Source organism: Haliotis rubra, unplaced genomic scaffold (assembly GCF_003918875.1).
Source record: "Haliotis rubra isolate DU_JTF1 unplaced genomic scaffold, ASM391887v1 Scf16, whole genome shotgun sequence".
NCBI lineage: Eukaryota > Metazoa > Mollusca > Gastropoda > Lepetellida > Haliotidae > Haliotis > Haliotis rubra.
In genome coordinates this window covers 889219-915503 of record NW_025765558.1, presented here as the reverse complement: position 1 = coordinate 915503, position 26285 = coordinate 889219, and the positions used below count along the sequence as shown (strand labels likewise).

The following is a 26285-nucleotide window of genomic DNA, read 5'->3' as shown; positions in this document are numbered from 1 at the left end:
GATGCCTCAATGTTGGAGTTAGAAGATGAGACATCGTATGTGTAATCATATCGTGAGTTAAGATATAATTATACTTACATTGCCTCAACGTTGGAATAAAGACATGATTATACTTACGATGCCTCAACATTAGAGTTAAGAAGTAGGTGCATTTTCTTCATCCTGAGTATCTGAGCATGTGACAGCTTCTTCTTGCTGCTGTCCACCATAGGTAGTTCCACAGATGTAATCCCTCCTTCCTGGTCACTTGTCTTCAGATCCTGCATTAGCGCCATAATGTCAGACGTCGACTTTGACTTGAAGTTTTTGGTCTCTGGTGTAAGTTCCGCAGGCATGTCATCCCGCTCTATACTCAACATGGACACGTCATGATCACTCGTATGAATATATGTCTCCTCACTAATCTCACTTTCTGGGTTCAAATGTAACGACCCGGATGAACTAAAACCACTGGAGCTGGGAATGCTCCGTAGAGAATCTGACGTGTGGAGCTGATCGTGAAGGATCCGCTCTTCCAGACGCAAGTCTTTACACCCTAGTTCCTTCGACCCTAAGTTCCAGGAAAGTCTTTTATGTATACTATTATCCCGATCTTTGTTCTTCTGAAGCTCCTGAACAGAATCTACTGTGTAGTAACGTTTCTCTCGTTTCTCGAAACCCTTCGAGCATTCCGTTTCTCTTTGCTGTCTTCTTCCTTAAGATCGTCGAGATTTGAATCGTCCCGCGTAAGAGAGTTAAGTGAGGGAGAAGTCTGTAGGTCTTGGTGCCCATCCATGATGTTGGGCACGGAGAGACAAGACGACACCGGCCTGTGCTTCTTCTTTGTGACTGGCGATGTGTCGGGGAGGAGGACGTGGCTAACTCGCTTGACTTTGGACTAGTGTGGTTAACAATCGTACCCAGAGACCCTGCCCTTCCGACGTCCTGTAAGCTGACGTGTGGTGAGATACCATTTGGCTTCTTTGGCGATGATGGTGATGCATAGTTTTGTGTGGTGAGGTTGGGGACAAATTTGCCCTCGGCAGACTCTATACTGCCGCTGCGCTCCATTGAGATGAGATCGGGTTTTGGGAGAGGGCTGAGAGGTGTGTAACTGACCTCCTCTTTGACCTGGCCGACCTTGGATACGGCAGACTGCTGATCCTTCATAAGTGTCTCAGAATACTTTTCCTGAAAAACACAATTATCAGCATCAGTTTCAGATATTGAACAAAATAATACTTTGCCTTACTAATTTACACAAATGAAGAAGGTTGAACCTGCAAATTTTGTCATCCAATGTGCAGTAGTTAAAAACTTTTGCAATAATCGATGGGATAAAAGGGTCGGTTGGTTTGTTGTTTAATGCCTCACTATTCCAGCTATATGACGGTCTGTCTGGACCAGACAATCCAGTGATCTACATCATGAGCATCATTCTACGAAATTGGGATACAACGACATGTGTCAAGCAAGTCAGCAAGTCTGAAAACACGATCCCATTTGTCACAGGATCAAAAGGAGTAACGCTAGCATGCTTTTCGCGCTGACATTTTTGCTTGGCCTTACTCAATGACCACCTCTCCATATCCAGGATTGGTGGAAGTCTCGCCTATTATCCCCATAGAGTGTCTGTACTGACCTGAGCTCGTTTGATGTGGTCCAACCAGACCTTGACCCCTGTCTGATCTCCATGGAAGGTGAAGGCTGAGATGGGGGTGTGGTACTCATTCAGATAGATGAGCAGGAAACTCCCTGTAACAATGACCTTGACCTTAGAAACATGGAAGCACCGATTTATGCCCTCCCTTACAGTTTCCTTTATACCTTCCTTTATGTTAGCAAAAACAATTTTTATGTGTATTTTCATATTTTAGCAGAATCCTTGATAATCAGGTTGTAAATTATCATGAGGAATGATTGAAATCTTTAAAACATCAGCATTATTCCCTGAAACTGAAATATAGAACCCTCATGTACAAATTTACAGGTTTAAAACCTTTCTTGAATTCAGAGGTTACAAAGATTGAAACCTGTTACTTATAAAAACTCAATATTTGATCCATTTCAAGAAAGTAGATTTATTCTCATAATTTTCTGTTTTCAAACCTTTGTCCTTCAGATCCTGTACAATAATGCGATCTAGTCTCATGGGCGGCTTGGTGATCTTGAACTTGTCCATCCGTTTGTTAGCCTTACACACTAACAGTAGATCGGTGAACAGAAAACAGTCCACGTCCATCTGAAGGGCACAGGTCATGTTGATTTAATACATCAGTGGAATCACAGTCATGGCAAACGTTAAGCTGGCCAACTACCCCTTATTGTTTCAATGATTTTCTTTTCTTGATCAGCATGACATGATGCAGGGGAAAATGTAATAATAATTGTACTTTTAGCAATATTCCAGCAAAACCAGGCCGGGGACACCAAAAATGGGCTTCACACATTGTACCCATGAGGACACTCGAACCCAGGCCTTCAGAATAACAAGAGAACGCCTTAACCACTGGACTACCATACAGTGACAATAACTCCTTGACCTACAGGTAGTACTAAGGAATATATTACACATCGAAACATTACAGTATGAGCTAAGTCCATGTGTACTGACCCTAGCCTGAGCCTCCTTCATCTTGAGGGCGGAGTGCATCAACAATGCTCGACTGTGCTGTGCGCTAAAGCCTGGCATTGGAGATCGCAGGTCAAAGTTGGAGTTATAGCTCTGCACCAACTGAAACATACATATTCATTGTTTACAACATCTCAATAAACATCTTACCCATTTCTTTCTGAGAATATTTATTTGAGTATGATTTTAGGCCACTTTTAGTAATATGCCAGCAATATCACGGCAGGGCACAACGCCAGAAGTGGGGTTCACACATTGTACCCATGTGGGGAATCAAACCCGGTAAAAGATTTAACCTTGAGGCTACTAAAAAGCCCCAAATTACATACAGATTCTAGTATCAAACAATGTTGGGAATTAAACATAGGCAGTTGCTGTGTCAACTGAACACATTAACCACAAATCCATTCAAGTGCCCTGAAATCTTTTCAGATAAATGTATACCATCATATATTTTGTTTCTTTACACAAGAAAACCAAACTAGATACCACTAGAACCAAAATAGATGCTTCAAAAAGATTAATTTTATATTTGTTTCTTAAAATTGTTGTTGAAACATCATTTTAACAACTCAGGTAGTGAAACAAAACTGGGCAATCCTAAGCAGTCTTTAATCCATTGTTGATGTCCATTCAAGTTGCAAGACTTCTAAACGTTCCCATAAACCACCGGTGTTGAAAGAACTGCTTTGGCTACCAGTTAGGGCCAGAATTGACTTTAAGATCCTCTGTCTGACATACAAGTGCCTCCATGGTTTGGCTCCCTCCTACTTGTCTGAACTCCTACATCCGTATGTCCCCGCATGCAACTTGTGCTCAAACACACTAAATCGACTGGTCATCCCATCCTACAAACTGAAATCCTTTGGACACCGATCATTCTCTTACTCTGCACCTGTACTTTGGAACTCTCTCCCAGAGTCCAGACTTAAAACCCACCTTTTCTCAGTATATTATGTATAACTTCATCTGTAAATATTATTGAAGCCTACTGAAGCTCACCTTCACACATTCATCATTAGGAGCTTCCACTGCATCATAGGGTTCAATCTTGGTCACAATGGCTTCCATCCTCTCTTTGTCCACCTGGTCCCTCATACTTGTGTTGACGTGAGTCACAAACTCGTCCACCTTGCCAATCTAGTCACAACATACTGACATTAGACTTGCTGCATTTCTCAGTGCATAACTTTCTATCCATAGAAACTGCTACAAAATAGGGTAAATATGCTGCATGTCAAAATGTCTTTAAACTTTTCATTATAGTTTTACACATAATAATAATTACACATAATTCGCCAGTCTTTAACATGCCCTGTGTATGTTCAACTGATGTTCACACCATTTTCAATTTCCATAAATTTGTATGTAAGTGTATGTATTTACTCTATGAAGTAGAAAAAAGCATATATTTTATATAAATATATAACTACAAAGCATCAATCTCAATAAGTCGTTTGCTCTGGGATTTCTAATCCAATGGTAACTGACACACCAAACCACAGTATGCATTGTACCAGCTTTCTGTGTGAGAGCAACTGAAACCCAGTCTAAGAGTTTAACAGCAACATTCCCCAACAACATTCTTCTTGATAACAGTGGGTCTGGATCAACAGGTTTTCCGTCTCAACAGAATCCAATGTTTGACTGAGTTGTCAAACAAGAAATGATGCTGATAACATTGGAATGTGCAAGTGACAAAGGGCAAAAAGGCTACTTTCAAAGTTATTGAAAAGCCTACCATGGTGAAATTTCAATAAATACACAAGTACATCCCTGCACATTGGTGTAGCACAGTATGGCAGCCATTTTGTAAGGACAGTATATTTTTGAGTGATACATAAGAGTTGGTGATGGCACTGGTGGAGATCTTCCAGAGCAGAATATGGACTATACACAGATGTATTCAGACATACCATCTCAAGCAGATCCCTCCTCTGTCGCTCGTTTTCGGTCTTCCGAAGGATGGCCTGGAGTAGCAAGGAGTACTTGGTCAGCCTCTGCATGGGCTTGACCAGCAGGTCGGTCAGCTTCAGTCGGTTACATTTCTTCTGTGCCTCCGCCCACTACACAGACAAATGATGACTCAAGACAAGGAAGACAGACAATAACTCAGGGGTGGAAATAACTTTAAAATTGCTAGTGTACTCCGGTACAGTGGCACATGTACAATCATTTGCGCTGATACTTTTTCCACTATGCCGGCCATTTTTTCTTGTTGATTTTATAAATAAACAACATAATTAACATTGGAATATCAACTGGACATGGGTACAGTGTGATATACAAATTTGCTTGCCACAGAAAAACACTGGACTTTGGGTTATTTCCACCCCTGTAACTAAAACGTCTCTCCACAGATTTGCCAATTTCACAAATGAAAAACAAATCAAAATACTTGTTTTCTTTGTTGTCAAAGAAATAACTGACATGCCATATCTTGGTATGCATTTTAATCAGTTCTTTACAGAACAGCAATTTATGATTACCAACAACCCCAGAATACTTTTTTAACAAGTTACTAAAACAACAAATAGCAGTTGGAGTAACTGATTTCTTTTTTGTATGAAATGGATATTTTGCTTAACAAACAAAGCACTGATGCAAAATATTGAACATAACACAAACCACTAACATTAAAACGAAGCTCTCGTAAAATCTCAAATGTATGAAGTAATTTAATGACTTTAAAGAATTTTAGTTTTCATGTTATGATGTTCCATCAGATGTTTTGTCTTAGATCACAAAAAGATTTTTATAGATGAAAAAACAAAAATAACACTAAATGCTGCTCTTTGATTAACTGAGTTAAACAATCAACACATGACGCAGTTTAACCAACAGACACAGGTATTTCACATACCATCTATCAATCAAACCTTATGTAATAGATTGTGACATGTGTCACCATGAACGCATATATTCATGAGGCTCCACATGGGGTGTGACATTCAAGGTAAATTCATTGTACTATTTTAATTACCTACAAACAGAAATAAAGATCTATAGTGAAACGTGAAGCATGTATTTTAAAATTAGTACACCACACATTTTCCTTTCCCTATAGACACTCATACAAGACACATGAGTGAAGTTCATTACATATTTACTTGTCAGTTTGGGTGTACACAGAAACTGAGTAAAAGTGAGTTATTTGACAGACTGAAATCTATTTTATCAAGCCATAGAAACCTTCCATATTTTTAAGTATTTTATTTTCATCATTAATACAAACTATCTGTGGTGCTATTATTCACCTGCTGTTAGCACCTGGTTTTACAACTACACACTGTTTCATTATGTATCCTGAGATTATAATTTGATTACACTGACACAAGATAAAATTAGCAGTCCAATTAGCATACAAATTACACTCAAGTGCGGAGGATTTCTGTGCGACTGACATGAAAGATGGAGATCTGGCCACGGTCCTTAGCAGAACTCACCATAATAAAAATATACCCTGGATAATCGAAGATGGAACACAAGGAATATGACATGGCAACTACGATTTACATTTAGTCTTCAAATAAACACTATTCCATATTTTTTAAATGTAATTTATAATGTAATAAAAAAAGAGCCCTTTTTCTCGAAACGTTCGTAGCCCTAAGAATTCTTAACTTTGATTGTAGCCAATGTGTTAAGAACGGGCTAAAGAAGTTCATATGGCTACGAACGTAGAATAGCTAGCCGGGTATGCTAAATTTGAAATCTAAAGTAAGGAGTCCAAAGGTAACGAGGATATCTTGGCTTGCCAAGGCACTGAAGGCTTTTCCCTGATATTTCTTTTTCAGGGTTTGTATGAGAAACCTTAATCAACAGTTTGGGCAATCATCATCATCATCATCATCATCATCATCATCACAATACTTACCATGACAAAAACTTTAAAGAGGTCATTTTCGTTGTGCTTGGCCTTCATGTAGTCGACACAGGCCTTCTGCTCCATACAGTACTGGGTGTACGGCTGTAGCAACTTGCTGAACTGAAACCAGAGCCATGCTGAGTTAGTGAGTGAGTTGGGGGTTAACATCAACTTTCAAAACTCATGGACATTTACCACCTTGGTGGAACTGATGTTCATGTACTTGGTGCTGACAAACCAAAACCACAAGAGATTTGAACCCATGATCACTGGTTTCTCTGATGTCTTAGGTTGGTTGGTTGGTTGTTTAATGCAGCACTCAGCAATATTTCAGCTACAGTCTGTTAATACTTGTGTCTGGACCAGACAATCCAGTGATCAACAGCATGAGCATCAATGATGTCTAAGGGATGCAACTCTGCACAGTGCATTGTGATCAATGTTTTCTGCAAGTGAGGAACCTAGCTTAGACAAATCTGAGATTCAGCCAATGAATGCATGGAATTAGCATACAGCTAAGGGAGGCAACTCTGTACAGTGGCTGGACCAACTTTGACCACTAAAGGTTTTAAAGTGTTCATGTCTTACTGGGGGCGGTGGGGTAGTCTAGTGGTTAAAGCGTTGGCTTGTCACGCCGAAGACCCGGGTTCAAATCCCCACATGGGTACAATGAGTGAAGCCCATTTCTGGTGTCCCCAGCCGTGATATTGCTGAAATATTGCTAAAAGCGGCGTAAAACCAAACTCAGTCACACAGTCATGTCTTACTGAGCGACTGAGCAAAATTTTCACAGCTTTTAGCAATATCTCAAATTATCACAGCTTCACACATTGTACCCACAAGGCTATTCCAAGCACCTTACAAGAACCATATGAGGACATACGCCCCACATAAGACATACTGTTTTTCATCAGTAGTGACTTTTGTGTCTATTCCATGACGCCCAAAATGTTTTTCATGACCTTTACCTAATTGTGCATTCAAATCACAATCCAGTTCCTCAAAAACATGCCACTTTTTACAGCAACCCTCCCTGGAATATTCCAGCCCCACCCAACCCAGTCATAAATTACAGGTCGTATTTAAAGAGGCGTTGATGAATTAGACCTGAGAGAGCTGACAACTCGACACCTCAAGCCATCCAAGTGCTTGTCACATAGATGGAAAAATGTTTTTGCTTACGATCAAAGAAAATTATTTAATGACAAAATGCGCATTAAATTTACACTGAAGTTGAAGGTAATATATCATGAATGCTATCATACAACACTGCTATCCTCAAAACTCTTTGATAAAATCTGTGGTTGCACTCTGTTTACATTGGAACGTTCACAGAAATGTCGTCATTAATCTTCTGTAAACCTTTAGAAACTTTGATAATTGATTTTATTGTCACGTAAATGGAAAGTAATACAATGATTTGTGAGGGATTAGAATACGCTTCAAAACGAGTAGCTGACATACAAGGTTTGTGTCAGAGTAACATGATGAATATAGGACCATATATCTGTCTGTGATCACATGTATCAGTCTGTGATTGGGTATATCAATCAGTGTTTGGGTATATCAGTCTGTGAGTTGGTGCATCTGTTCACAGTTTAGTATATCTCTTCACAGTTGAGTATGTCTGCTCATGATTGGGTATGTCTGTTCACAGTTGAGTATATCTGTTCCTGATTGGGTATATCTGTTCCTGATTGGGTATATCTGTTCACAGTTGAGTGTGTCTGTTCATGAATGCGTATATATGTTCACAGTTGAGTATATCTGTTCACAGTTGGGTATATCTGTTCACAGTTGGGTATATCTGTTCATCATTGGGTATATCTGTTGGCCTCACTATGACCTCACTTATAATGATACATATCGAACCATGACCTCACTATTATGTTACAAAATGCACCATGACCTCACTATGATACAGAACATACCACGACTTCACTGATACAGAACATACCACAACGTCACTATCAACATACATATCATACTGAGACCATGATAAGTACTGTGACTTTGAGTGTACTCCAGGCTACTACTCACCTCCTTGGTGAAGCCAGGTTTGAGAAGGGCTGGGTTCAAGGGCTGTCGGGTCCGCCGTGACTCCTCCAGGACCTTCAGGAGATGCTGTTCCCACAGCTGCCGGTTGGCGGCCAGGAGGGCGTCGATGTTGTTGAACATTTTCTCTGTCTCGATCTGCAGAGAGTCAGTCATTGACTTTCATATGTCAACAGTTATGGTAACAGCTGCTATGAAAAGCAGCCATTTGCATTTTCGGTTGACAGATTTTCCTGAATAGTCCCATGGGCAATTGTCAGGAAGACATAGTATTATAAATGGACAATATTGATAAACTTACAAATTTATCTATTTGCCTGGTCGCCATCTTTGATGAATTACATAATAAAAGTAACGTATGTATACAAGTCATAACTAACGTTTACAATTACATTTCATCACATCCTTTGGCCACAAAGAGTGAGTGAGCTCAGTTTTACGCCGCTTTTAGCAATATTCCAGCAATATCACGGCAGGGGACATTAGAAATGGGCTTCACACATTATCCCCATATGGGGAATCAAACCCGGGTCTTTGGCGTGATGAGCGAACACTTTAACCACCAGGCTACCCCACAAACCCTGGCCACAAAGAAGAGTGAGCATTGTTTTATGCCTCTTTTGGCAGTATTATTGGAATATCTGGGTGACGAACACCAGAAACAGCTTCAAACACTGTACCCATGTAGGGAATCAAACCCAGGCCTTTGGCATGATGAATGAACGCTTTAACCTTTAGGCTATCACATATTAAGTCTTCTCTGATGTAAATAGCTTTGGACACAAAGTTACACACAGCAAACATTTATTTCTTTCTGTCGGTACGTAACCTGAAACTATAATAGCTGTATCACGGGAAAATATTCAGAAACAAATATTTTCAGTAAATTCTAAAAAATACAGATGTTTGTACAGGTGTGTTTCTTACCTCATTAAGAAGAGAGTCACTCTGGACATTGAGAAGGCAAGCTTGGAAGACCTGAAATCAACACAGAGGAGACTTACAATCAAATTCCACATAAACAACACATTGAGAAAAGCTCTCCAAATATTTTGGTGCCTTTTTGCAGCATTAGCTTAAAAGGTTATGATAGAAGAATAAACAATACAGTGCTAACATATCACACACATTCTGATACAATGAATCACACTCAAGAGAATGAGGTTTTGCAGCTTGATGCATGTGTAAGAGATGTGGACAGAAAGATGATATTACTTACACAACTTATTATGGACTATTAACAAATCCTTGGTTGAAAATTGAAGATTTTATAGTGAGAATTGTCAGACAAAATACAGGCTATGATGTTATGGAGGTTTAATATTTATAACAATGAGAATTATTTCAGTGTGAAATAGTTACAATTCTACATAAACATTCATATGTGAATAAATGAAAATTCTCATCAGGGTAGAAAATGAAATTTGATAATAAACAAAACAAATACGCAATCTTATTTTTGTATGCTACATTTATTACATTTGATAATGATACATTAACTGGGTGATGACAAATTCAACATGGCCACAAAGGTGGCCATTTTTCAGTCTTGATTTGAACTTTTATAACAGTTTCCAAAAACATCACAGACTTGAAACAGAACACGTTTCAAACTATCACAACAGATCATAACAACTTTAAATGAATGAGTGAGCTTGACCCAAATTTAAGTAATGTTCCAGCAGTATCACAGCTCAAGACACTAGAAAATAAACTTCAGACACTAAGCCCATACCAGGAATCAAACCAATGCTTTTGGCACAATCAACAAACACTTTATCCAAAAGGCCACCCTACTGGCCCAGGTCTGCTGATGAGATATCTCCATAACACAACATCACTAAATCTGCTTTAACACACAGCCATACAAAGGTTGGCAAGTGTAGGGAGTGTTAAGTGTATCGGATATAGATTCACTTTGATGGAAGCAGCAGCTCTGAAGCTGTAAACCTGATTTTGTGATGGAAGTTGTTGACAAAAGGTATATATAACCTTCACAAGTAGGTCTCCTACATTCCACTCTCTGTGAGGCGATATATTTACTATGGTTTATCATACGTGCTCTCATGCATAGGCACTGGGCCGTGTCACTACGACCTGAGGGTATGTACCTAACTGTAATGTCAGTTTCAAGGCAGCATGTAGCATATGGAACCATTGTATACTTTAAAATAGAATAATAACTTGGGACAGACATGCCAATATTTACATACATAGGTCAAATTGCTAAAAAATATGTGATAATATGTACACACATTTTTCAAGATTGACTTTTGGGTGTATTTATCAAAGAAAATCCACAAATTGCATAAGATCAATTATCACATATAATTATCTGAGAAATACGGACACCAGACCAATTTCATGGTGTTGGGAGGAGATTTTAGAAGGCTTTTTACAGCACTGATGGTTGCCAACTTATGTTACATTCATGAAACATAATTTGTCAGTGTTATAGTATATGTATATTTCCTTCTGCTAACGTTATAACATATTTCATCTGTTATGTTACATATGTTACACCAAAATTGTTCTTCTTACCATTATTTATTATTATAGGATATTTATATAGCACACATATCCATGCAACTAGGCGCTGTTTTAGTTTTTCCTGTCTTAATATTTCATCTTTTTACAATCATTATATTGTCCAAACACATCATATTCATAGCTCCCTGACACCATATCTTCATCTGTCTGTGTTATAACAACTATATATCTTACCTCTGTTATAACCCGGATCTGTGAGATGTAAGACAGCTCCGTCTGTAGGAGCTCCCAGATAGCTTCCTGCTGGTCATGTTGTCTTTTAGACAACTGCTGCAAATAGAAAATACAAAATATTAAATCAAACTACAAGAAACATTAACACTTTATGAAATTATTACAATTACATCCTGACACAAACAAAAGCTTCACAACTCATGCCACATCTTTGGTGGGGATTCTGGGTAAAACAGATACCCAGGAATATATGCAGGTCGGATGAGGAAACTAATGAACTGGGTTATCAGACATGCTGACTTGGTTAAATGCATGTCATCTCATCTAATTTTTCATAAATCAAATGTCTGGTCCTGCTTAGATTATGTATCTATGGCTAGAATATTGCGGCATAAAATAACTGACAAAACACACCAAAATTACTCTCTGAAAGTTTTTCCATACCTAAGTATCTGTCCTTGATTATTTCACAATCTGGTACCACCTGCATATGAAATGCTTCACACATTTGTTACAAATATCATTTTCCGACAATATACTGACATATTGGTAAGTCTGCTGAAGGGTGAGCCAAATAAAAGATAGAGATGTAGATACATATGCATATACATTTACTGTTTCTTCTTAAAATACTACCGCCTCCGTGGTGTAGTGGTTAGAGCGTCCGCCCGGAGAGCGGAAGGTCGCGGGTTCGATTCCCGACCGCGTCATACCAAAAGGGTACAACAAGGACTGGTCAGCTCGAGTCAGTATAATGTGTCTGAGTGGGGTATTCATGCTTCACTGCGGCATGGTATCTCAGTGGGCTAGCACTATAAAACCAGCTTCAGCCTGTGCTAGTACAAGCAGCCGCACATACACATACACATGCATGCACGTCGTCATATGAGCGAAATATTCTCAAGCACGACGTTAAACCCAATTTCACCTCACCTCTTAAAATATACTTGACTGTTTTTCAAGAACTTCTTTAAGTGGCATTTAGAAGCTGATATGATGAAGAGGAACATTTTTCATGGATAGACAACTTCCTTATTGCATTAGATGCGACGCTTCTGTGTAGTTCCTAACATCATCTGCTTGATAACGGTGTTAAGATCTACACCAAAACGTCGCAGCTATTGCAAAAAGAAGTTGTCTATCCATAAAAAGTGTTCCTCTCCTGTTTTCCAAGAATTCAATGTTTAATTTATTTCAATAAACCAACCTACCAACCAAAACTCAATTCAGCGTACTGAACCTTTGACTCCAAACTCCATGAAAAGACAAATTTTTCCAGAAAGCCCCTGCTTATATTTGTGAAAAGATGATAGCATCATAAACTAAACATTTCAGTCAGAGTTAATGTTCCGTCCAGTATGATCTGGTTATATGACCTCTACAAGCTGTTCAAGATGACCTGTGTGTCTGGATGACTGACTCTCTCAGCAGGAAAACTCACACCCCACCAACAAATAGTAACGCACATCATGTTCACAAAGACAGACAATTTCCAGAGGCTAACTATAAATCATAAGGTGATAGGAGCCCTTTTAGGTATGGAAAGCTGAGGTTTAGCTTCGTGAGGTTTTTATGTGTTTGGGACGGTTCTGGGAGAGAAGTTTGCATGGGTGACAACTGTCTGGTCAGTGGCTTGTAACTTTAATAGTTAGGGAAACATTTGTTAGCAGAACATGGAGGTCACTACCAGAGGTCAACAACACGATATTCTACCTTGTTAATGGAATCTATACCTATAATTTCCCATTGTTGCCATGACGATATTCTACCTTGGTTTCCATACCTATAATTTCCCATATGAATGTCACAATTAATTATTAGACTTTCATCCATTTCTATTACATGAGCAACAGGAATCTTTACTAGATAATCTTTTCAAAAGAAACTGTTCAAGTCATCTGTATGCATTGCAAAGTGTTGGAAAATTTCACTTGCTCTCACATGGCTTGTATTTGCAGTACATTTTTTAACCCTTCACAGAAAGTGAGTGAGTATGGTTTTACTCCACTTTTAGCAATATTCCAGCAATACCACGGTGGGGGACAGCAAAATGGGCTTCACACATGTGGAGAATCGAACCTGAGTCTTCGGTGTGACAAGTGAACACTTTAACCACTAGGCTTCACCGTTCACTTAAAGAACATTCTGGGTATATCACAGGAGTCCTTTCAGAGTCAACTGTCAATTGTTCAAGGTGGCACTTTTACTAATCCGAAAAAAATCCACAACTCCAATTAACAAGTAAAAGACTCTTTCACCATCAATATCATGGAATAAATAAACAGGGATGAGAATGAACTTTTGAGAAAAACTCTGAAGACTAGCCGAAGCTCCTGATATTTAGGCATTTTAGACCTTTAAAACTGGCTCAGAAATGACAACCTCATGAACACAGCAACCATTAAAAAACTTTAAATCTGCTAAAGCACATTCATACAATTGTCAACGGATTTGGACGATTCACAAAAATGACCCTTGGCCTAATGAAATTCCTGGAATTCTGCGGATCCGCGGAAAATTCTCATCCCTGAATAAATACAAACTACAATGTTGTTAGGGAAACATGACGTACCGATGCATGGTCCACGATGGCGCTCCAGTGGCTCTCAAGGACATAGGTCTCCTCTTTGATTGGCTCCTTGCCCAGTTCCAGAAGAGGAGGTGGAGGCGGTAGGCCATTTTGGCTGTAGTTGCTGAGAATCTCATTTAGTTGCTCAAGTTTTTCTCGATCCTGAAATAAACGATAGATATTAGACATGAGTCACTTGATGACATCATAAACTGGATGACTAATTTTCAAAAAGAAAGAATTTGATAGCATTTTGATATCCGTTACCTAACAGAAAATACATCAACTCATTTACCTCACTTTCATGTGAAAGTCATTACTGTAACGTTGTGTGAGGCTCCCGTGAATATTCCCATTTTGAAGAAAACAATCTTAATTTGCATCTTAAAAGGACTTCAAATGATGGGTATCAAGAAAATATGATGGTGAAAATGTCTCTTATCTTATTTGCAAGTGGTGGTCATCTGTACATCAATCCAACCAATCACATCATTTGTTTCAAATTATGAAACATAATGGACACTATGATTGGCAGATTGATTTATCACACAGTCACAGTACATTCACCACTGACATTACATACCAGCATGAAACAACACTTAAATGTCAATAAAACAACATATAAAAGAGATAAACCATGAAAATTAGGAATATCCCATCTCAATGTCACCACACAACCATCCGTACATACATAAGTATTCTGTCTCTTGAAACCTCGGATATCACCAAGCATGATCGTCTGCCACCATTAAATATGTCACCCATGATATAAAACCCTGACAACCGATCCCACCCGATGTATATCACAGATCATGTGACCTTCCCATCATACCCCAGCATCATGTATTTGCATCATTTCTATACCTGCTCGCCTCATCACGTGCACCGAGTCTCAAACACCATGAAGTAACTTTTTGTTTGAGATGCTACCTGTTTTCTCCATATTCCCACGGTGGCACAAAGAATTGGAGATAGGGGTGACCCAGGCACATGCTCTGCTATTGAAATCCTTAATACAACATGTCTTACATGTCAAGTATAGGGACTTAATGCATTTTCAAGTTAGTGCAAATGAAAGCTTAAGAAATTAAATATAGAAACGTGGAATAAAAACTTGTTTTGTAATATTCAAAATACATGTAATGGGTTTGTAAAGAGATATGTGACTGCCTCGCAAATATTTGATAGCATGGAGAGGTCTTTATAAAACTGAGAACCCTCGAACAGACTCGCAGCAAAGTAGCAACATAAACCATGAAGGACTGCTTGAACCCTACGACGTGCATGTACAATCCCTCTACACCTAAATACATATATGTTTGCTGTTACATAGATCTGCTTTAGATAACTGACATGAAATGGACAATGCATATGGCGTATTTCATCAAGTAGAATTGTGTGAAGCCCATTTCTGGTGTCACCCGCCGTGATGTTGCTGGAATATTGCTAAAAGCGGCGTAAAACTAAACTCAGTCAGTTAGTCAGTCATCAAGTAGAAGAAATCCATTCTATATTGATAAGAAAACCGAGCTATAAAAGAATCCTCTCTATGATTCTGAACGTTTCATAAGAATGTGTTTATGAATTGCTCTGAAGTAGCGATAGCACCAGGTGTTCACATAAGGGACGAAAGAAGAGATCAGCTTCTTTGTCAGTAAGATTTGTTTGCTCATTATTAAGTTTAACATTTCGCTCAGCAATACGATGGCGGCATGTATACCATCATGCCGGACCAGACAATCCAGAGATGGACATAGTGAGCAACAACTATGGCGTTGATGTACAAGACACCATCAACCAAGTCACAGAACCTTATCAAGATCCATCAGGTCACCTCTGTGAACAGCATAGGCTGATTACTACCGGTACCTATTCTAACCCACATTCGAACTGCGAAGATCCGGGTTAGAATTGATCTTCAGTAACCCATGCTTGTTGTAAGAGGTGTCTAATGGGATCGGGTGGTCAGACTCGATGACTTGGTTGACACATGTCATTGTATCCCAATTGCGAAGATCGATGCTCCTGCTGTTGATCACTGGATTGTCTGGTCCAGACTCGATTATTTACAGACCGCCATATAGCTGGAATATTGCTGAGAGCAGCGTAATACTAAACTCACTCACTCGCTCCAGCCCACATTCCCACTGGGTTCCTTTGTAGCTACTCAAGGACAAATTATGTAGGGAGGGATGTAGTAGAAAATCTACCAGTTAATCCATGGTGGCCTATATCCATTACCCTTAATGCAGAAGATTTCACTGAGCAGACAACCACCTGGATTTTCTGAGTTTCACATGCGTTTGCTATCTGTACAACTCAAAAAAAGTTAAAGGATGCCTGATTTTCTTGGCTACAGTTAATCTGTCGTTGGCGTGATGAGCAAAAACTGTAAGCAGTTGGTGCCCTACAATCTCTATTTAAGAGAAGCGCTTGACATTGTAACCACTGAGAATATTGTTAGAGGTGTGACGATACAGAAATTTCATGATGCAATACGTATCGCTATATCTTGGAACGATACGATTCGATTCGATGCATATCACAATATGCTATATTTAGTTATTTCCTTTAAAAAAATATATTTTCATAGCAAGTAACAGTGTAAATTTTGACATTACCATAAATTTCTAGTGAAAATTAACAATTTTAAGGTCAAAATACATATCATGATACGAGTAGTGAGTAAGTTTGGTTTTACGCCACTTTTAGCAATATTCCAGTAATATCATGGCGGGGGACACCAGAAATGGGCTTCACACATTGTACCCATCACGATACAAAAAAAAGTATCTGTATATGTATTGTCAGATAAAGTATCACGATTATCGATACTACGATATATGGTCACAGCTCTAAATATTGCTGTAGTTCAACAGCACAAGTGCCAGTATGAATAATATATAATGGAGAAACCAGGACAATCTGTTGATTATGGAAGTAGAATCTGTATAATAATGACAGCTGTGTCAGTATTTAAATGCAGTTCAGAATTCCTGACTCACGATCAACTGCAGCAATGCTGCCATTATGATGGTTAAATAACTGACTGCAATAAATGTAAACTAGTTACTGAAATACAGGGCTGGTTAATTCTACATCCACAATGATCGAAGTCCCTGATGTAAAGCATGTAATGGTGAATATGTAATTTCTCTATAATTTTCCATTAGGAGTGAGTGAGGGAGTATGGTTTTATGCCACTTTTAGCAATATTCCAGCAATATCATGGCGGGAGACACACATTGTACCCATGTGGGGAATCGAACCCGGGCCTTCGGCGTGACGATCCAACGCTTTAACCACTAGGCTACCCTACTGCCCCTTCCATTAGGACCGATAATTGTTCTTTTAAGTGTTTTCCATGAAGGTCTGGATTAAAATTGGTCTTAAGGAACCCATGCTTGTCGTAAAAGGTGACTAAAGGGAACGGATGATCAAATTCACTGATTTGGTTGACACATGTCATCGGTTCCCAATTGCATAGATGCTCATGCTGTTGATCACTGGATTGTCTGGTCCATATTCCTTTATTTACAGACCGGCGCCATACAGCTGGGATATTGCTGAGTGTGTGTGAAACAACAAACAAATGTTTTAAGTGTTAAAATGAACTCTCAGATAGCATTGAAATCCTGGCTCGGAATCACCTGCAACTACAATAGCATGGCGTCATCAAAATGGTTCAACAACAGAAACATGTCTGTAAAACACTGGATACAATAACTGGCATTTATTGCCCGAGTTTAGTGACCAGTGCAAGGCTGTCTCCATGTCAATGTTTGTATGTACAGCACTGTATGTATATACATCAGGGAGACTGACAACGCCTTCAGAGCGGAACACTCTCTGATGGAGGCTGTATGTCAAACAGGAGAATCAAAACACTATTTATCAGTCATGTTATTGCAGGGTGGGGCGGTGAGAAAGGCTTTTGTCTGCACTGGCCAGATCTTGTCTACAACAGTTAAACATAAGTATCAGTGTTTGGTAACAAACTGATAACTTGGTTAAAAAGAGAAGGATTGAAAGCAAACATTTGTGTGAGGCCTTGGGGTTTCTTCTTTTGTCGGTCATACAAATCTGTTTCATATGGTAAAATAAATATGCATGCATAAAAGATTGATCCACAATGTGAATGTGACCTGTCTTCCATCATATTTTACAGCAATTAAGAATATGTGGCTATCCATGTAAAATTGTGGCATGGTATTTCATTGGGCTGGCACCATTTAAGGACTAGTACAAACGGCTACACACGCACACACATGCATGGACATTTATCTATATAAGTGCAATAAACCTGAATATGACGATAAAACCTTCACCACATCAAAGGAACCACCCAGCTTGACCCTAAGATGCACCCTCTCAACTAGAGAATTTAACCTCACCCCTCCCAGAACGTGTCTGCCCTATACACTACGTACAGATATCATCCCCCCTCCCCCTGTAGTAGACCCCCTGCACTACAGACACATGTACATGACTGTCTGTCAATGTGATTACAAAGTATCTGCGTTGCCAGGTTTCTGATTACTGCACCGACAGACAACTGCCAGCTCATCTGTACAAATACAGATCGCTGCAAACGAGAGCTGGTGAAAAGATCGTCTAAAAACATGTCTACCTGTCTACAACCATGCCAAGGATACCTTGTCAGCCCTTTCAGAGTGGTTCGAAAAAATACAAAAATAAATATATATATATACTAATATATACCGTGTGTACGTGTGTGTGTGTGTGTGTGTGTGTGCATATGTGCACTCATGTGTAAAACAAAATTTAACATATATATTTTACATTATGTTAAAAAACCCGCAAATAATAACATTCTTTTAGTGCTAAAACTGAAATTCTTCACCAAGGTTTTATTTTCAGTGTCACCACCTTGTTGGTAGATTAACAAACACATTTTTAGTCCATTTCTATTCTCATCAAGCAAATACCTTCGCATGTGACACCGAGGTTTAGCAGACTGTCTGTATGGAGTTATTCTAATGATCCTACCCCCTACAATTTTCCACCAATAATCTTTTGTCCCTATGATTGTCCACCCAAGACTGAGCTACTGTGTGAGCCAGTAATGACCATTATTCCCACACAATTCACTTGGACCCCACCCGGACAAGGGCACACCGTTCTATTTTAGGGTTTACAGGTTTCTGACAACTAATTCCCTTCAGTTGGTTGATAAAACAAACCTGACAAATTTATGGCAGCAACTTCATATATTTTCATTTGTTATTCTTGTACTGTTGCCTAGTTATCTATAAATTTTTCATTAATGTACTTTACCAACTTCTAAATTGCCACTCAAAAAAGTGGTAAAAAGAAATACGTACATGAAATCAACATTTTTTAATTGCACTGTGCAAGAAATTTAGTTCATATTCAACACAATTAAATTACTTGAGCCATTGAGAATGGTTTTACTCCATTTTGAGCACTATTCCAGAAATATTACAGCGGGTGACACCAAAGGTTGGTATCAGGAATCAGACAGGCTTTTGGCATGGTGAGTGACAAATGAACCGCACGGCCACCATACCTCCCCTTTAATGACTTGGCATCGTGTATGAAGTGCAGGCAGATAAATTCTCAAGTTGTTCAGTCACAGGACTCTTCCGTGCTATTCAAGATGCCTCCCATTGTTAGTGAGCTGCTATAAAAAACTGTTTCAACAAATACAAAATACAATGACAACAGGGTTGACTTGTGGATTTCGATTTCCTCTTTTATCCTATGTTCACTGACTCCATAGCTTCAGAGTGCCCCTTAAAGAGGGTCCTGAGGGGGTAGGTCACATGGCGATTACAAGAAGTCAGCACAACTTTCAGCATTTAGTTATGTGAAATTGGGGCTATCGCGGTTGGAGCGAAAAGCGTACCCTCGCGAACATGGTACGCGTAAGCTGTAGGTGCATGGAATGAGGTGAAATAAGAATGCCAGTCTGTTGATACATACATACGTATCCATTTTCTGTCAACTACACTTCATTTCGTGGTGCGATTTATGTGAATAATGTGGACCAAAGTTATAATTATCGGTAACTGCCAGTTGTCTGTGGTCTGAGTTGGCCACGATTAGGACCCCATTGCGGGGGGTCAGCTTATGTACGAAACATACCATTTTCATACTGATTTTAAGGGTCAACTTATGTACGGTAACATACGGTAATAATCATTATTTTTCCAGCTTAGTGAATATTACTTACATGCAGATAGTAATCAGTTGAAGTTGAATCTCCATGTGAATGTCTGTTAGTGAACAAGGCAAGTGAGTGATCTGGATTTAAGTAGCTTTTAGTTATTTATTTAGTTTTATGATAAACAGTATATCCCATCAGGACCCTCCTGATAAATGTATTTCAGTATTTCAATAATAAAACTATTTCCCTTACATTCAAACCTCAGCAATGGCATTCTACAAATCAGAATCCATTTTCAAAATGGTTATAATATTTCTCACACATAAACCTTTCACAAAGATCTAACGCATTCCTCAATACACCAAAACAAATTCTGTTTCATTCATAGCCGATGATCTTTAATCGCATGCCAGCATGTTACTAAGTGTGTTGTTATGGAAACTATACAACAACATCTCGCTCAACCAAACCCATAAAATACAGTGTGTTCCATGTCTGAGTACAGATAAGTAAACAACCACAATCCCACACACCAACCCGCCACGAAAAGATCAGACTTTTTTAATAATCCGACTATCCTTTTCAGCGTCACAGCTCATAGCGAAACGAATAACACCCCCACACCTTTTCTGTGAAGCACTATGTCGGGTTAACATACTCAGTTCAAATTAATGTTGTATCCATGCTTAAAAAGCTGAAGCGGACCATGATATATGCTACATGTTGTTTATCAAGACATGCTTCTCTCATTACTTGTTGTCAGGAGGGCTGGCATTCATGAGTCAGATTGGCCGCTGATCATGACTAACTGTCGAAGGAAATATAATTTTGAGTGGAAAGACGCTAAGACTCAATGTGTATTTACGTAATTTCGTTTCGGAAAACTGTCACATATTCTGCCAAATTTTTGTTAGTTGAATACTGCATTCCATCAATATGACGGCAATCTAAAAATTAAATCTGGACCTGATAATCCAGTGATTGACATCATGAGCATCAAAATCTACACATGTATCAATCAAATCAGTCGACCTGATCATATGAGAATGATGTGATGCTGAAGACCAATTCCAAGCCAGATGTTCACTGACAGTATTAATGAACGTACATTTGTGCATCAGGGCCCTTATTCTCGAAACGTTCGTAGCCCTAAGAATTCTTAACTTTGATCGTAGCCAATGTGTTGAGAATGGGCTTAAGAAGTTCGTAGGGCTTTCCGAGAATAGCTAGCCAGGTTCCTTAATTGTTTTCTTAAAGAAAGGTCATTTTTCATAGATACATGTCCTCATATACTCTCTTGACCCCAGCTGCTCCAGATTTGTCAATGAATGAGTGAATGTAAATTTACGCCACTTTTAGCAATATTCCAGCAATATCATGGCAGGATCACCAAACATGGGCTTCACACATTGTACCCACAATGGGAATCAAACCCAGGTCTTTAGTGTGATGAGCAAACAGTTTAACCACTAGGCTACCCCACCGCACCCTCTCTGATTTGTAATATGACCTGTAGAAAGGTCACAGGTATCCCACGATGCACCATGTTTTCTCAATGATTACGGAGTGACGTGAGCTGGAAGTATTTATTGACCAGTATGTCAGTTACATCACCGTATCAGCCTGACGTGAGACGGAAGCCACACAGGCGTTGGTTTGAACACACATTTCGTGTCAGAAAGTGGTCAAATGTAACAAATGTTATGTTTGGGATTACCCTTTCTTAGTACAAGGTGCCATGGGAGCCGTGCCAATTTACACAAGACAGAAAGGTATACAACTTACATGATCAAGATTACCAGTTGTCAGAATTCAATTTCCCTGGAAGCCAGGTTGGCTGAGTGGGTTAGATCACCCACTTTGTATGCTGGCGATTTGGTGCTGCATTTTGAAATTGAGGGACGGAGAAACTACAGTCCAAAATACTGTGAGTGAGTGATTGAGTTTAGTTTTACGCCGCTTTTAGCAATATTCCAGCAATATCACGGAACGGGACAACAGAAATGGGTTTCACACATTGTACCCATGTGGGGAATCAACCCGGGTTCTTGGCGTGACGAGCGAACGCTTAACCACTAGGCTACCCCACCGCCCCTCCAAACTATAGCATTAGTGATGTAGGTGGATGTTTACCTACATGACAAACCCATGAACTCAGCAAGTGTTGACAGAAAGGAATGTTATTCATCATTGTGAGAGTTGTTACACAGAAAGAGATACCCCCACAAGTTTATTGAAAGGATCTGTCTGTTGTTTAACACCCCAGTTAGCTACGCTCCAGCTATATGACAAACAGTTAAGGATGTTTTCTTCTGTATTATGAGGAACACAACATTTCGGAGTATGTTCTTATTCCTTCATCAGGTGAATGAAAACGTTACCTCCTTTCTAGTTCCTCCTTCCTCCAAAACGTTGTGTTCCTCATAATAAAAAAAGTCGACATCCATTTATGTGTATCACTTTTCGACGCTATTCAAAGACTTAAACCTGTAAATACTTAACTCTGGACCTAAAAATCCAATCAGCAACAATAGATAAAATCAGTGTGCTGGCCCAGTAAGAACAGTCACCAAGCCTGACCAGCCTGACTGTCCCTTATCAATCATACCATTCTGAGAACAAAATTGCAGCACTTGGGTAACAAGATTTGATTATATTATGCTTGATTTCTTAATTAAAGAATAGGAGGGTGCATAACCTAGGTAAATCTGCAATAAGAAGTCACAATCACCATATCCTGGCATGGCAAGGGGAGGCAACAATGTACAATGAGATGTGACACCTTCACCAGCCCCTGGGTCACAAATTAACTGTCTATAGCCTTGTAATTTATCCAGCAGTGATCTATGGTAGAATCTTATAGTGTTGTATATGTGCAGGGCATCTCTGCAGTATGGGGGATATCGTACCAGCTGGGAGATATTGCAGATAATGCCTAGAGCCAAACAGCTGATGCTCTTATTCCCCTGCAGACACATTCCTAAATTCTTACACAGATACAGTCCAAAACACTGGCTGGATGTGTAGATTCATTTACCCATCTTCCACTTTATGTAAGTCTGACTGACTGAGTTTGGTCTTAGGCCGCTTTTAGCAATATTCCAGCAATATCACGGCGAGGGACACCAGAAATGGGCTTCACTCATTGTACCCATGTGGGGATTCGAACCAGGGTCTTCGGCGTGACGAGCCAACGCTTTAACCACTAGGCTAACCCACAGACCCACTTTATGTAAGTAACCATTAATAATAAAAACAAACAATCCTTTACCTCATTTCAAACATAAGAGTGAGCGAGTATAGTTTTACGCCACACTCAGCAATATTCCAGCTATATGGCTATATGGCTATATGGCATGTGTCAACCAGGTCAGCGAGCCTGACCACCTGATTCAAACATAAGGAGGCGGTGGGGTAGCCTAGTGGTTAAAGCATTCGCTTGTCACTTCAAAGACCCGAATCTGATTCCCCACATGGGTACAATGTGTGAAGATAATTCTGGTGTCCCCCTGCCGTGAATTTGCTGGAATATTGCTAGAAGCGGCATTAAACCATACCCACTCACTCAAACATAAGACCACCATCCCATTCCACCCCACCCAACATCATCCACAAAACAATATTAAATCAAAAACAGTTTCAAAATATACTAGCTTGGCATATACTTTTTCTTAACCCAAACAATGTACAGGAAGTGCTTAAAGTTACATCAGATTGCTGTACAAATTCATAATATAACATAAACAGTTTAAAATGAGAATGGGGACACACCAACCGCTGTTGACTGAGCCGTACCTGGTTATTACACGCAGTATAATGCACCCATCGTTACGGGAGATTTCAACTTTGTGAGTACATATACATAACAACTTTTTCAGGTGAAGAGGCCAAGGGGCTTGCCACAGACGATGAATATATCTCCCACTATTTATATTTTAGCTGGGAGTGACTGAATTACACTTTAATTACTCAATCTTTCCTCAGGCTTGCCCTAATGGGAGTTTTATCTTATTACGTTACTGGATCAAATAATGGGAAGAATCGAAAACTGGTTAACCAGGTTTTTAAGAATAACTAAATATATGCAGTGATGTAGAGATACAAGTGCTGCCATTTTCTAAGGTTCAGTTATATACTGATGAGATGAAATGGTCACTTAAAACACAGTGACACAGGTGGCCCGAGTGAGTGAGTATGGTTTTACACCGCTTTTAGCAATATTCCAGCAATATCATGGTGTGGGTCACCAGAAATGGGGTTCACACGTTGTACCCATGTGGGGAATCAAACCAGGTCTTTAGCGTTACGAGTGAACGCTTAAACCACTTTGCTACCCAACTGCCCCTGGGCCAACTGAGATGAAATGCATTTAGTGTTGGGTTTGAATCCCAAGATTCAACCTAAGAACGACACTTTGTTGTCCACTACCATGTCAGACCTAAATGTTTCTGACATAGTTTGTTTGAACGTCACACTCAGCAATATTCCGGAATATATCATAGCGGTCTGTAACAAAATTTGGACCAAACAATTCAGTGATCAACAGTATGAGCATCGATCTACGCAACTGGGACACGACAACATGTGTCAACCAAGTCAGCAAGCCTGGTTTCTGACATTGATTCTCTTTTGTCTGAAAACATGCTCAAGCTTGAGAGTTATCTGGATGTGGCATGAAGTGTTTGCTGAAGACTTGGGTTCAATGTGAAACATGAATACCATGTGTAAAGTCAATTTCTGGTGTCTCACGAATTGTAGACATATTGCTAAAAACAGCATAAAACAATATCTGATCACAGAAATTGACAATGTCTTCCTTAATTACAAATCAAACAATCTGAAATAACTGAAAACCTGTTGAAAACAGCATCAAACCGATCTTCACTTTGTGCATAAATGTCTCAAGATCATTACCAAGAACACAAGCTTCAGCCAAACCATCAAAAAGTTCCATCTTTATAAAATGTTTGTCAGACTGGAAAATCTGGCTTTAAAAATCAAGGATAAAAGTGTATTTATTTCCCAATGCGCCACCAGACACATTTGTCCTGTGGAATGTAACAGTGCAAAGCAGAATACTTCTGAAAGTCAACGGCTAGATAATAACAAGCTGTAACTTAGAAAGTCTGACCCTCCCTTCCCTTTGGGAATGACATCACCAGATTCAATTTCTGATTCACCTGTTTGTTTTGTGAATCAACCCACAGCTAATGCAGGAAAAGGAACAACATTGTATTGATCATTTATCAAACTTCACCCCCAACCCAAACAGGGCCTCACAAGAACCCAAACAGAGCCCCAACCCCCTCATAGGGTTTTTGTGTCTATTGAGCAGGATGTTGAGAAGATAGGTGCTAATTGTTCCCATCTCCCCCAGGGCAATATAGGTTGATATTACATGTATTACCTCATTCAGCACAATGCCTACAGGTTAGAATACCTGTCTGCCGTATGCATTGCTAGTTACCAATTAGGATTCTGTTTTCACACAAATGAAAGCAATAACTGGCATTTCCTGGGACTTTTGACAGCTGAACAAGAGATAATGGTTTGTTTTCAATGTCTGTCATTGAGAACCCTGTATCCATCAAGCATCTTTATGAACATAAATCAAATCTATTACTGTTGTAGAAGACAAAGATTAATCAATAAGAGTTATAACACTGTTCTCGGACAAATATCATGACGATTATGAAATTTATTTGTTTTAATCATAAGACTGGCTGATATATACATGTTGCTCTACAGCTTTAACAGGTCATAAGCTAAGTTAAAAATAGTACAGTTAATTTGGTCAATTTCTGCCAAAAACCATGGAACAAAAGATTTAACAGAAATATTAACCAAAAGGTTGCTAAAATATACTGTATTAAAAAAATAATCAAATTTTAGATTCTAATTTGTTAACTATTTCAAAATTTATGAAATGTCACCGAAACAAATTATCAAATTCTAGATTCTAATTTGTTAACTATTTTCAAAATTTATGAAATGTCACCGAAATATAAGAAAGTAACTGAACAGCATCAACTTAGCACCTGTAAATATGAAGCAATGCCTCACGCCAATGTGGTGACCTCTGACCTTGTTTACATTGTTTACCTGGCCTGATATCATCAATATAACCCATCAGCCATAAACAGATGGCCATTGCTATCAACTATCCATAAACAGCCAGGGATGGACCCTCACTGACCAGGCACAGGCATGTTCTGGGTTAACCGAGATGAAGATAATCGAGGACAGGTACAACACTTTAACCCCTGCACTGCCAGGGTTCATATGAATGTGTTGTGGACAACTCTGT

The 26285-nt window shown here is 39.2% G+C and overlaps 1 protein-coding gene across 3 annotated transcripts in view; it reads right to left on the bottom strand.

Moving 5' to 3' along the window:
• Positions 1-482: 482 nt before the first annotated feature.
• The window catches only part of LOC124271360 (pleckstrin homology domain-containing family G member 5-like), an 88713-nt gene continuing 62910 nt past the window's right edge, over positions 483-26285 (bottom strand). For all 3 annotated transcript variants that reach the window (XM_046706457.1, XM_046706458.1, XM_046706459.1), the window contains 11 exons: positions 13831-13989; positions 11259-11354; positions 9462-9512; positions 8520-8672; positions 6489-6599; positions 4528-4677; positions 3614-3751; positions 2594-2713; positions 2089-2221; positions 1622-1734; positions 483-1170 (listed from right to left, as the gene is read on the bottom strand). In XM_046706457.1, coding sequence (XP_046562413.1) covers positions 583-1170; positions 1622-1734; positions 2089-2221; positions 2594-2713; positions 3614-3751; positions 4528-4677; positions 6489-6599; positions 8520-8672; positions 9462-9512; positions 11259-11354; positions 13831-13989 — 1812 coding nt within the window. In that variant the 3' untranslated portion in view covers positions 483-582. The remainder of the gene's footprint in view (positions 1171-1621; positions 1735-2088; positions 2222-2593; positions 2714-3613; positions 3752-4527; positions 4678-6488; positions 6600-8519; positions 8673-9461; positions 9513-11258; positions 11355-13830; positions 13990-26285) is intronic.